The sequence below is a fragment of the Nicotiana tabacum genome, chromosome 23 (assembly GCF_000715075.1).
Source record: "Nicotiana tabacum cultivar K326 chromosome 23, ASM71507v2, whole genome shotgun sequence".
Taxonomy (NCBI): Eukaryota; Viridiplantae; Streptophyta; class Magnoliopsida; order Solanales; family Solanaceae; genus Nicotiana; species Nicotiana tabacum.
Window position 1 is genome coordinate 99,258,438 of NC_134102.1, and position 12,392 is coordinate 99,270,829.

Here is a 12,392-nt window from a genome sequence, read left to right on the forward strand (position 1 = left end):
GAAAAACAACATCAAAACTAAGAAACACACCCCAAAATCAAATCGAATCAACTTATGAACTTCAAGTTCTTTCAACTTACTCCGAGTGCGTCGAATCATACTTAAACCACTCGAAATGATACCAAATTTTGCGTGCAAGTCAAAAATCACCATAAGAAACTATTTCCATGTTCGGAATCCTATTCGGACCTCGATAATACCAAAGCCTACTTCAAACCAAATTTAAAGAACTTGAAAAACCTTCAATGCGCCAACATTCAATATTAAGCACCGAAACGCTCCGGGGGCATCCGTAACCCGATCCGAACATACGTCCAAGTCCAAAATCATCATACGAACCTATTGGGATCGTCAAATCTTGGTTCCGAGGTTGGTTACTCAAAACGTTGACTCAAGTCAAACTTAACCATTTTAAGCCAATATTAAGGAACTAAGTGTTCCGATTTCAACCCGAACCCTTCCAAACCCAAACTAACCATCCCCACAAGTCATAAATTAGTAAAAGCACATATGGGGAGTCTTAATTAGGGGAACGATGACCTAGAAAGTAAAACGACCGGTCGGGTTGTTACAATAACCATACTAACAATCATGATAATAATTGAAAGCATTAAAATACAGATTAAAGACGAATATAAGAGAAAAACTCTTGCGATTAGTTGCTTCTAAGTGTTCCCGTAGCCTTTTTCCTCTCCAATATTGCCTAACCTCTAAGAAATAGGTTTAGAACCCCTTTTATATATGTTGGTGACGTGTAGGGTTGAAACTACCAAGTCCTAGCCGAATTAGGACGAAATCTGTCCTTGGGCATCTCGATTGGCGCTTGGCGCCAACCTAGACACCAAATGTTTTCCACTTTTGTTCTCTGCTACCCTTGGCGTTTGGTTGGTGCCTGGCGCGAACCTGGGCAGCAAAGTCATACTTCCTCTAAATTCTTCCATTTTTACTTCAATTTACACGCAAGCTTGCCAAATCACTTCCAACTGACTCCTACATATATAAACACCATTGTTAAGCTCGAGTCAGAAATATTCACACAAAAGTTAACAAGATCGAAGCATAATGTAAGGAAAATTACATGCAAAAACATGGATTTTTAGCCTAGCATTACCACCCCACACTTAAGTTCTTTCTCGTCCTCGAGCAACCTAAAACCTTTCTAACCAAACAATGCATGCAAGACATCATATAATGGAGGAACATTTGGAAATTCAACACACTACACTTATGATCATGGTTGATACTAACAATTAAGCCCTTGCATAGGCATTCATACCTTTCTCAACTTTCACATGCCGGATATTAGTGACTAATTTAAAACACTAAAACAACTTGTCCATAACCACCAACCTCAAAGACCAACTCGTCGCCAATAAGCACTCTCAACTCGTGCACTCACCCAACAAGAGATGTTTAATAACGTCACCTATACGTCATGGAATCATGTGCCTCACCAAGGAATAAGAGGGTATTTCGTCCACACATTCAAATATGCATTCGAATATAATTTAAGGACATTGCATATATGAACAAATAACCACTAACTCTCACAAAGAAATTCATGTGCATTATATGGTTGTACCATAGGCTTGCCCGTAGTGTATATCTCCATTAATCTAAGCTCATAAAGTCTAAGATCAATTAGGTCTTTACGGGTTGTAATGTAGGCTAAGGGACGAGTAGGATGTATTTCGAGTATAGTGACTAACCCTCCTAAGAACTTTAATACACTACACTTAACTTTCAAATACACATTTTTCATGACCAATTCAAGCAATGTCACGAAATCATATACAACTTGGCCCTTCTTCTTTAAGCACAACAATGCATTCACTAGCCCGGATCACGATGAATATGAGGTGTATTTTCTATATATGTATTTTCTCTTTTTTTTTTGTATTTTCTTTTCTTTTTTTCTCTTTTTTTCTTCAACACTCCCCATAAATTTAGGTTGCCCGGCTAATGATCTTTCAAAACATACATGCACCTTTTGGTCTTTCTATAATTCCACTCAAAAGCTATCCCAAATCACACCTTACTCTTCTAGCGACTTAAGTGCTTTAGGAGGTAAAGGTTCAACAAAAATTTACTTAAGAACAAAATGGGACTTGGCTTGTAGTGTTGGTGCCAAAGAAAAAGCTTATAGGCTCGAATGGGCTATCTAAGGCTTATTGTTTTTATGGTGGCATAATAGCTGAATGGACAATCAAAGAAACGCCTACATTATCTCCTAGACTCACAAAGCTTACTTATTTTTCTTCGACTAATACACAAAGGACGTTCTAGACAAACACAGGATAGCACATAATATAATCAAAATCTCACATCTCACAATGCATATGACCCCAATCGGGACGGATCCATTCCAACTCTCAAAATTTAGGTGAGTAATTACAAAGTCAAGAAGTATTAAACAATAAAGCACTACATGAACAATGAGTCAAGTAACTGAGAGAAGACGTCAAAACAGACTATTCAATCTTTCACGGTATCAATTTTCATTAAACATGTTAGGAAGTTAATTTGCATGCTACGGCCTAACTATGCTAGCATCAAACAGGTCAGAAGGCCTATAGGACACTCAATATTTCTTCGCTGTGTTTCCTAAAAAATAAAAAAAAAATAAAAAATTTGGAATATGTTTCATTGAACCTTAATCCCTCAAGAAAGCTGTCTAAGAGATCCATCGTAGGGAAAAGACCAAACTTTCTTTCTGATGTTTTTGCTTCTTTTTTTCGAATTATACTTCTAAATTAACTCTACTATACTACATTACTAATTCTATTTTCTAAGCAATTAAAATTAAGAAGCTAAAATTTAAAAGAAGCTAGAATTTAAAAATAAGAAGTTACATTACTACTAGGAACTAACATACTACTACTACTCATCAATGAAAATTCCCCACCCCATACTTTAAAAGTGCAGTGTCCCCAATGCACATACAACAAAAATATAAAGCAAGATGGTGGATAGAAGGAACTCCCTGGCTAAGCGGACCCATTTGGGTCGTACTCTGATCCCTCTCCATCAGACTCCTCATCTACCAATCTACGAGCCTGCCCCAATCTACGAGACTTGGAACCACCTGTGGTGTTGTCCTCCGCAACGCTCGCAATGGACAATGGCCCATCAACCTCCTCATCAGCCTCACCCCTATCAGGAGATGGTGGAATAGTGTTTTGATCCTCAGAAGAGTGGAGCGGTCTACCCGATAACAATCCCAATAGCTTCTTGGTCGACCCCAATAATGGACAATCCTGGTTCTACTTCTGCTTCTCTACCTCTGTTGCCCCCACCTTTTGCAAAAGCAGGCTCATCATATCATACATGTGACGCTGCAGATTGTCATCCCGTTCTTGCCTGGCAACAGTGCTCAACTATGGACCATTCTCCGGCGATATTGCTGAGATATCTAGCAACTCCATCGGTGGAGGCACAATCTCATCAGCTCCTTCATAAACCGTAACCTCCCGCTGTAGCAACTGTTGTGTCAACAGGTTCCTATAGAAGAACCTCCTACAGTCATTCTGAAATTTGGTGTGAGTCATCTCATCGAGCATTAACTGACCAACATTGGAAGGTTTCCCCGTCATCAGAAAATAGATCAAACAAAACCTCGCTCTCGTGCAATCTAAAAAATGCTCACCCGACATAATACGAGCAAGAACAAAGTTATGCCAGACCTTAGTTGTTCTGTTGAAGTCAGTCCGGCACATGTCCCTGTGGGTGTCATTTCATTGTGAAAGAATCCACTTCACCATCGAGTTCACTCCACATAATATTTGATGGATGGCCGGGTAATATGGACTATGCATGAACTTTTGAAAAATTCGTGGATCATGGTTTGGAGCCCCCAAAAATCACAAAGCGCTTGAGCTTGCAAGTTGATCCACACACCTTGCACATAGGCTTCAATATTTGACAATTCCAATTAGCATATAATGCTTTCACCATGCTCAAATTAGCTGGCCAGGGGCATTCTAACAAATTGTGTTGCTTCAACTCCTTTATCCGGTACAAAATAGTGGGAAAATACTGCTCCAAAGCTGTGGTGTTGATGCCCATCTCCGATATATACCGCACGTATGGTACAAAGGAGTGGTACCATCTTTTTTCATCCTCTCTATCGACTTAGAGGGTTGGATGAGGCACACGAGGCTGCCTGATAGAAGGCTCAGTCACTTGCTTTTCTTTTCCCAATTTGCGTGAAGCAACCTCACTGTGTTTGTGCTTCTGTGTGGATGGATCAGCCGTAGAAAGCTTTGCTGTTGTCTTTGCTTTTTGCGAACCTTCACGAGCCATTAGTACCAAAACCTATGAACAACGAATGCCGCGTTAGTTAGAACTTCAAGGATATTCTATAGATAAAAGGTAGGGTTGGGGTGACCCCACACTTAAAATTCAAGTAATTCTTCGGGTACTCAAGACTACCCCTTAGCAACCAACAACATCCGCACGTAGAATATAACATAATCACATACCATACAATACATCTCACTACACTCGGGCTTTTAAAATAAATGTATCATAGCATTCTTTGCCCCGAGTCGCAACACAAGCAATTATTATACATTACAATTCTATGAAACACCTAAAAAGAAAAAGAAAAATACAGTACACTACAAGTGCACATAGATAGGTACACACATATGACCTTCGTGCACGACATCACTCCCTAATACCCCACATCCACACCTTAGCACCAACAAATAATGCCCGGCTACTCAGACTTCGCTGGCAATCAACAATATTCTTTCAAGAATTTATCAAACACTTGTTGCGAATAATCTTACTCAGTTGGAACTCAATACACACTTGCCAACACTTTACTCTAAGGGACGTTGGGGGAAAGGAAGAGTGAGAGATGGGAAAACAAATAATAATACAAAATAAAGAAAGTAATTAAAAAGAGAAGAAAAAAATGAAAATAAAATAAGAACAAGAAAACTCTTGTGGTTTGTTTGAGCAAGGGTATAAAGGAAGTCCATTCACATAGTGGAATGGGAGATCCAATGCTGAGTGTATATTCAAGAGATTGGATAGGATTTTTGTGAATTTTCCATTTCAGAACATGTTGCCAACTATTGAAGTTGAGCATCTAATCAGAACTGGATCAGATCATGCACCATTGCTAATGACATGTGGGGTGCAGACAACCAATTTTGTCAAGCCTTTCAGATTCTTAAACTTTTGGACAAAGCATGCTACATTTATGGATGTGGTGAGGCAGAATTGGGAAGTTGATTTCATAGGGGATCCATTTTTGATGTTCAATCAGAATATTAAGTGGGTGAAGGCAGCACTCTCAAAATGGAGTAGGGAAATATTTGGTGATATCTTCAAGCAATTGGCTATTTTGGAGGACATTGTTAGGGTGAAGGAGATGTTGTTTGAAGAAGAGCCTACAACTGAGAATAGGATTGTGCTTCAAAAGCCTCAATCTGAATTGAAGAAATACTTGAGTATTGAGGAGTAGTATTGGAAGCAAAAAGCTGGGATGACTTGGTTTACTGAAGGAGATAGGAATACAAGTTTCTTTCACAATCATGTCAATGGCAAAAGAAAGAAATTGCAACTGAAGAGGATCAAAAGTGGCAGTGGGGTATGGATTAAAGACCAGGAGCAATTGGCTACAGCTGCAGTGGACTTCTATTAAAAACAATTCACAAATGAAGGTGATGCTTCTGAATTTTCCTTGCTCAATAATGTACCTTCAATGGTCATTATGGATCAGAATTTGGAACTTAGCTGCATTGCCTAAATCCATCACTCACACCAATCTAGTGTTGCTGCCCAAGAAACCTAGAGTTGAGACCTTCTCTGACTTAAGACCTATTAGTTTGAGCAACTTCATTAACAAGGTCTTGTCTAGGGTGTTACATGACAGATTGGAGAGTTTTTTGCCATCTCTAATAACTCCTAATCAATCCGGATTTGTAAAGGGTAGGAGTATATTTGAGAACATCTTATTGACTCAAGAAATTGTCACTGACATAAGGTTAAGGGGAAAGCCAGCTAATGTGGTGATCAAGCTTGATATGGCTAAGGCCTATGATAGGGTTTCATGGAAGTACTTATTGCATGTGCTAAGGAAGATGGGATTTTCTGAACACTTCATCAACATGGTGTGGAACTTGATGTCAAATAACTAGTATTCAGTACTGGTGAATGGGCAGTCCTCAGGGTTCTTTAAGTCGACAAGGGGTGTTAAACAAGGGGATCCCCTATCTCCAGCATTGTTCATTCTGTCAGCTGAGGTACTTTCCAGGTCTTTGAATAAGCTCTTTGAAGACAAGTCATTTGTGGGATTTGGAATGCCTAAATGGTATGATTCTTTAAACCACTTGGTATATGCTGATGATACGATAATCTTTGCATCTTCTCATCCTCCCTCTTTGAGCAAGATTATGGCAGTGTTGGGGAAATATGAGAAGATATCAGGTCAGATGATCAACAAAGAGAAGAGTTCATACTACATGCATTCAAAGGTTGCTAATGGATTATTTCAGGCAGCTGGAGCTATTACAGGATTTGCAAGAGGTAAAATCCCCTTCACATATCTAGGGTGTCCTATTTTTTATACTAGAAGGAGGAAGGACTATTATGAGGATCTTATTAAGAATATGAAGGCTAAATTGCATTCATGGAAAGGAAAGTTGTTTTCATTTGGAGGAAAGGCAACACTCATCTCTAGTGTGTGTTGCAAAGTATGCCAGTTCACATGTTATCAGTCCTTGATCCACTAAACAGCATCCTGGGGCATCTACATAAGAGTTTTGCTAGGTTCTTTTGGAGCACAAAGGAAGAAGGGAGAAGCAGACACTGGGCTTCATGGCAAAATATTTGCCTTCCTAAAGAGGAAGGGGGCCTAGGTTTTAGTTCCTTAAATGATGTCTCAAGGGCACTGTTTGCTAAACTATGGTGGAGGTTTAGGACCACAAAATCTTTGTGGTCTAATTTCATGTGGAATAAGTATTGCAAGAAGGAGCTACCAATAGTGGTGCATTTTAGGGGAGGGTCTCATGTTTGGAGACAAATGCTGAATGCTAGGGAAGAAGTAGAACATGAGATCGTATGGGAATTGAAGAGTGGAACAACTAATATTTGGCATGAAAATTGGACTGGATTGGGTGCACTTTATCACGTATTACCTGAAGACTTTCCAATCAATGAAGATCTTCAGGAGGTGGCAGAACTGCGGCAAGGGGAATCATGGGATGATCAGCTGCTAGATCAAACTTTCAATGAGGAAATTGCAGAACATATAAGGCTAAATGTGCATTATAAAGGCAGTGAGGGATATTGGGATAGGCCATACTGGATGCCAACTCCTTCATGCAAGTTCAGTGTTAGCAGTGCTTGGCAAATATTAAGGCATAGGGCTGATCCTAATCAATAATTCAAGTTAATGTGGATTAAAGGTTTGCCATTCAAGATATCCTTCTTCTTGTGGAGATTGTGGAGGCAGAAAATAGCCACCGATGACATATGGAGGAGGCAAGGGCAAATGGTGATGTCTAGGTGTTGGTGTTGTTAGCAGCCCCAAGAGGAATCCATTGAGCATATATTTGTCACAAGTCCTACTGCCTCTAAGGTATGGAACTTGTTCATGGGGGCTGCTGGAATTTCTGTGCAATTGATTCAATTGAAGCAGATTATAAGGCATTGGTGGTATGCTCAGTGTTGTCCGAAATTAAAGCCATTATTTCAAGCAGTACCAGCTATCATCACTTGGGAGCTGTGGAAGAGAAGAAATGCAGGTAAACATGGTGGTTCAGTGTCCACAAATAGGTTGATTCATGAGATAAATATGACATTGCATCAACTAGGAAGGGTGAGGTATGCTTGGATCCCTAATATTCCATTGTTATGGCCAGACATGATTCAATATTTTGAAGGATATAAACCTATATAGATCACTACAAGAGTAACATGGCAATTTCCTTTTCATGGTTGGTACAAATGTAATACTGATGGAGCTTTAAAGGGCAATCCTGGACCTAGCTCCCTAGGCTTTTGTGTGAGGGATGATGAAGGTGATGCGGTGTACGCTAGGGCAGTAGACATGGGAGTGACAACTAATGTGGTAGCTGAAGCTAAGGCTATTCTTCAAGGGTTGGAATATTGTGTGAAGCATGATCTTCACCCTCTCATATTGGAGACTGATTCATTGGTGATGAAGAAGGCGAAAGAAAGGGAATAGGATCCTCCTTGGGTAATTGCACAGGATGTGAAGAAAATTATAGAGATGAAGGACAACTTCAATGTGATCTTTCAACATGTGTTCAGAGAAGGCAACTCAGTGGCTGATTTTATAGCTAACATTATATTCTCTTTTGCAGGTACATCTGAGTTTCATTCATTCTCTAAAATTCCTAGTGCAGGAAGGAGGTTGATCAATATAGACAAATCTCAATCACCTAACCTTAGGGTTAGGATAGCAAAGAGAAGAACCCCAGACTGATGGCTTCACAAGATTGGACTCTGCACAAACCTACATGTTTCTTTGTCTCATTCAGTATGCTATTAAGGTACTTTCCAATGGTATTAGCATGTTCCCATGCTCATTCTGGGGGTGCTTTGATAGTGTACAGAAAAAATACGATAAGCAGGTTGGGGATGGTACAATTTATCCTACTTCTGATATGTCCAAATGCTAAGGAAAATGCTGAACCCGTCATATGGTATTTTTGGAGATTGTTGAATCATTTCTCAGTGGTATTAGCATGCTTTCATGCTCAGTCTGATGATGGTTTAGCAATTTTTAGAATGATGTCTACATTAACGGTTCTAGTAGGGAAGGATCTGTGCCTACAACATCACAAAAAGGCACAATTTCAAAGCCTGGCCTTTGCCTTGCAAAGCCTGCTTAAAGCCAGCTCATTCCTGGCTTTTGCCTTGCAAAGCCAGCCTAAAGCCAGCTCATGCCTGTCTTTTGCCTTGCAAATCCTGCCTAAAGCCAGCTCATGCCTGGCTTTTGCCTTGCAAAGCCTGCCTAAAGCCAGCTCAAGCATGGCTTTTGCCCTGAAAAGCCTGCCTAAAGCCACCTCAAGCCTGGCTTTTGCCTTGCAAAGCCTGCCTAAAGCCAGTTCAACCCTGGCTTTTACCTTGCAAAGCCTACCTAAAGCCAGGCTCCTCTTCTACATATTAATTTTGATGAGTGAGAACATGATTAATACTTGGACAAAATCAGTCTACTGCATATGTAGATCATATAGTAGCTACACTTGGAAGACTATGCTACCTTCAACTCTGTGGTGGAGATATTTGGAATTCATTTTAGCCTATGGATAGTATACCCTGGCACCTGGTAAGAGCTTGATAGGTGTTTCTTGGTATTTGCCAATGACAATTGGATTCACATAAACTAATAGGAGAAGGAAGCATTCAACTTATCATGTTGTAATAGCTAGTTCATTAGATTTTAGCGTTTCTATCTTTTTAATAGCTAGTAGCTTATTTCAACTTCTATTTTGGTTTGGACATCTTGTAAGCTTTGGACCCATTTTGGGATTTTCTTTATATATTAGCCACTAGGCAAGTGCTGCCGAGTGGTATAGTTAATTAAAAAAAAATAGTAGTGAGCGGGGGAGAAGGGATTCGGGGAAAGAGAAAGAACTAGGCGTGGGGGAAAAATCGGGGTGAGAGAGAGAGAGAGAACTGGGCGGGGAGGGATATTGGGATTTAGGGTGTGGCGGGTCAGGTTGGGTTTTAGAAGGTGGTGTTTTATTATTAGCTGGGGAGACGGGTTTTGGGTCGGGTTTAGGGGAAAAGGGTAGGGAACTTACCTGGGCGTCTTGAATGGTGCCTGGCGCTGAAGAGGGAGCTGAACTTTGTCCGTGTTGCTGCCCGGCGCCCAAGTGGGCGCTGAAATGCTATTTTTTTAAACTAAATTACAGCTAGATGAAAACAAGAAAACTAGGTTGCCTCCCAACAAGCGCTTGATTTAACGTCGTGGCACGACAAATTACAATATTACAATGGATTGCCTCCCACAAAGCGTCTGATTTAACGTCGTGACACGACTCAGGCTATCCCTTATCAAGGATCATTCAAGTGCTTGGTCGGGATCACTTTATCTTCCTCAACCATGCCTTGATAATGTTTTAACCTGTGCCCGTTAACTTAGAACTTGCGGGAGCCATCTTCTGATGCAATTTCTACGGCTTTGGTAGGATGCATCTCTACCACACGAAATGGTCCTGACCATCTTGACTTCAACTTGCCCGAAAACAACTTCAATCTCGAATTGTATAGTAATACAATGTCTCCATATTTAAATTTTCGCTCAAGCATATTTTTGTCATGCATCATCTTTATTCTCTCCTTATATAGCCTTGTACTCTCAAAAGCATGGTAATGGAACTCATCAATCTCATGCAACTCTATGACTCTGCTTGTACCCGCAACCTTCATATCGAGATTCAGTTGCCTCAATGCCCACAAGGCTCTATGTTCCAACTCTACGGGTAAGTGACACGTCTTTCCAAACACCAATTTATACGACGAGATGCCAATTTGTGTTTTGAAAGTGGTACGATAGGCCAGAGTGCATCATCTAACTTTATCGTCCAATCCGTTCTTGTAGCATTCACAGTCTTTGTCAAAACACTATTTATCTCTATGTTCGAAACCTCCGCTTGCCCACTCGTTTATGGGTGATATGGGGTGGCAACCTTGTGGCGAACACCATATTTTTCTAACAACTTTGCGAAGGCTCGGTTGTAGAAGTGAGTGCCTCCATCACTGATTATTGCCCTTGGAGGGCCAAACCTGGTGAATATATTCTTTATCAAAAAACCAATGACCCCCTTTGCATCATTTGTAGGGAGTGCAACAACTTCCATTTTGACACATAGCCCAGAGCTATAAGTATGTACTTGTTTCCATATGAGCTGACAAAAGGCCCTATGAAATTGATTCCCCATACATCAAATACTTCCATCTCCTAAATTTGGTTCATGGGCATCTCATGTCGGTGGAAAATATTCGCGGTCCGTTGGCATTCATCACAAGCTTTCACCCAAAAGTGTGAATCTTTGAACAATCTCGGCCAGGAAAAGCCCGACTCCAACACTTTCGCAACTGTCCTTACTCCCCCAAAATGGCCACCATATGGGGATGCGTGATAAGCTTGAAAAATAGAAGATTGGTCTATCTAGGAGATACATCTCCGGATCATGTTAACAACACAAATCTTGAATAGAAAAGGCTCATCCCAAAAGTACATGCGACAATCACGGAAGAACTTTTTCTTTTGTATAGAGGAAATGTCATATGGGACAATACCACTGCCAGGTAGTTTGTAATGTCAACATACCATGGCACTACCTCAAGGCTTGTGGCCAATAGTGGTTCATTCGGGAAAGTCTCCACAATCTCTTCCACCTCAACCTTCTTTTCTGCTCCTTCCAGCCTAGGCAAGTGATCATCTACTTGGTTTTCCGTTCCCTTTCGGTCACAGATTTCCAAATCAAATTCTTGCAGCAGTAGCACCCATCGAATCAGGTGTGGCTTTGACTTCTTCTTCTCAATTAGGTACCTGAGATCAGCATGGTTAGTATAAACAATTACCTTCGAGCCTTTCAGGTATGACCTGAATTTGTCAAATGCAAACACCACTGCTAGCATCTCCTTTTTGGTCACTGTGTAATTTAGTTGGGTACCACTCAATGTCCTACTTGCATAGTAGATTGGATACAGGACTTTACGTTTTCGCTGCCCAAGAACTACTCCCACAACATAGTCGCTTGCATCACACATCAGCTCAAAAGGTTGCTCCAGTCAGGTGCCACTATGATTGGTGCAGTCACCAGCCTCTTCTTCAACTTCTCAAAAGCTACCCTGCATTCTTACAAAATCACAAAGGGGTGATCGTTTTCAAGCAATTTACACAAAGGGTTAGCAATTTTAGAAAAAACTTTTATAAATCGCCTGTAGAAGCCGACCAAGGAAACTTCGTATGGTTTTGATGGAAGTGGGTGGAGAAAACTTCTCAATTACATCAACCTTATCACGGTCCACCTCAATGCCCTTACTTGACACTAGGTGTCCCAAGACTATACCTTCATGTACCATGAAATGACATTTTTTCCAATTCAGCACCATATTAGTCTCCATACACATCTTCAATACTTTTTTCAAATTCATAAGGCAATCATCGAAAGAGTTCCCCACCACTGAGAAGTCATCCATGAAAGCCTCCTTTATGTCCTCTACCATATCTGTGAAGATGGCCATCATGCACCTTTGGAATGTGGCGGGTGCATTGCATAGGCCAAACGACATTCTCCGAAAGGCATAGATGTCATACGGACAGGTGAACGACATTTTCTCTCTATCCTCTGGGGAAATAGAGATTTGGTTATACCCCGAGTATCCATCCATAAAGT

The 12,392-nt window shown here is 40.6% G+C and overlaps 1 protein-coding gene across 1 annotated transcript; it reads right to left on the minus strand.

Annotated features, from left to right (window-relative positions):
* Nucleotides 1-10,125: 10,125 nt before the first annotated feature.
* Nucleotides 10,126-11,763, minus strand: LOC142177291 (uncharacterized). Its single transcript, XM_075245765.1, has 4 exons — nucleotides 11,597-11,763; nucleotides 11,321-11,542; nucleotides 10,677-10,773; nucleotides 10,126-10,410 (listed from the first exon to the last, which is right to left on the minus strand). The coding sequence occupies exons 1-4, from the start codon at nucleotides 11,761-11,763 to the stop codon at nucleotides 10,126-10,128; spliced, it is 771 nt and encodes a 256-aa protein (XP_075101866.1).
* Between the last annotated feature and the right edge of the window lie 629 nt (nucleotides 11,764-12,392).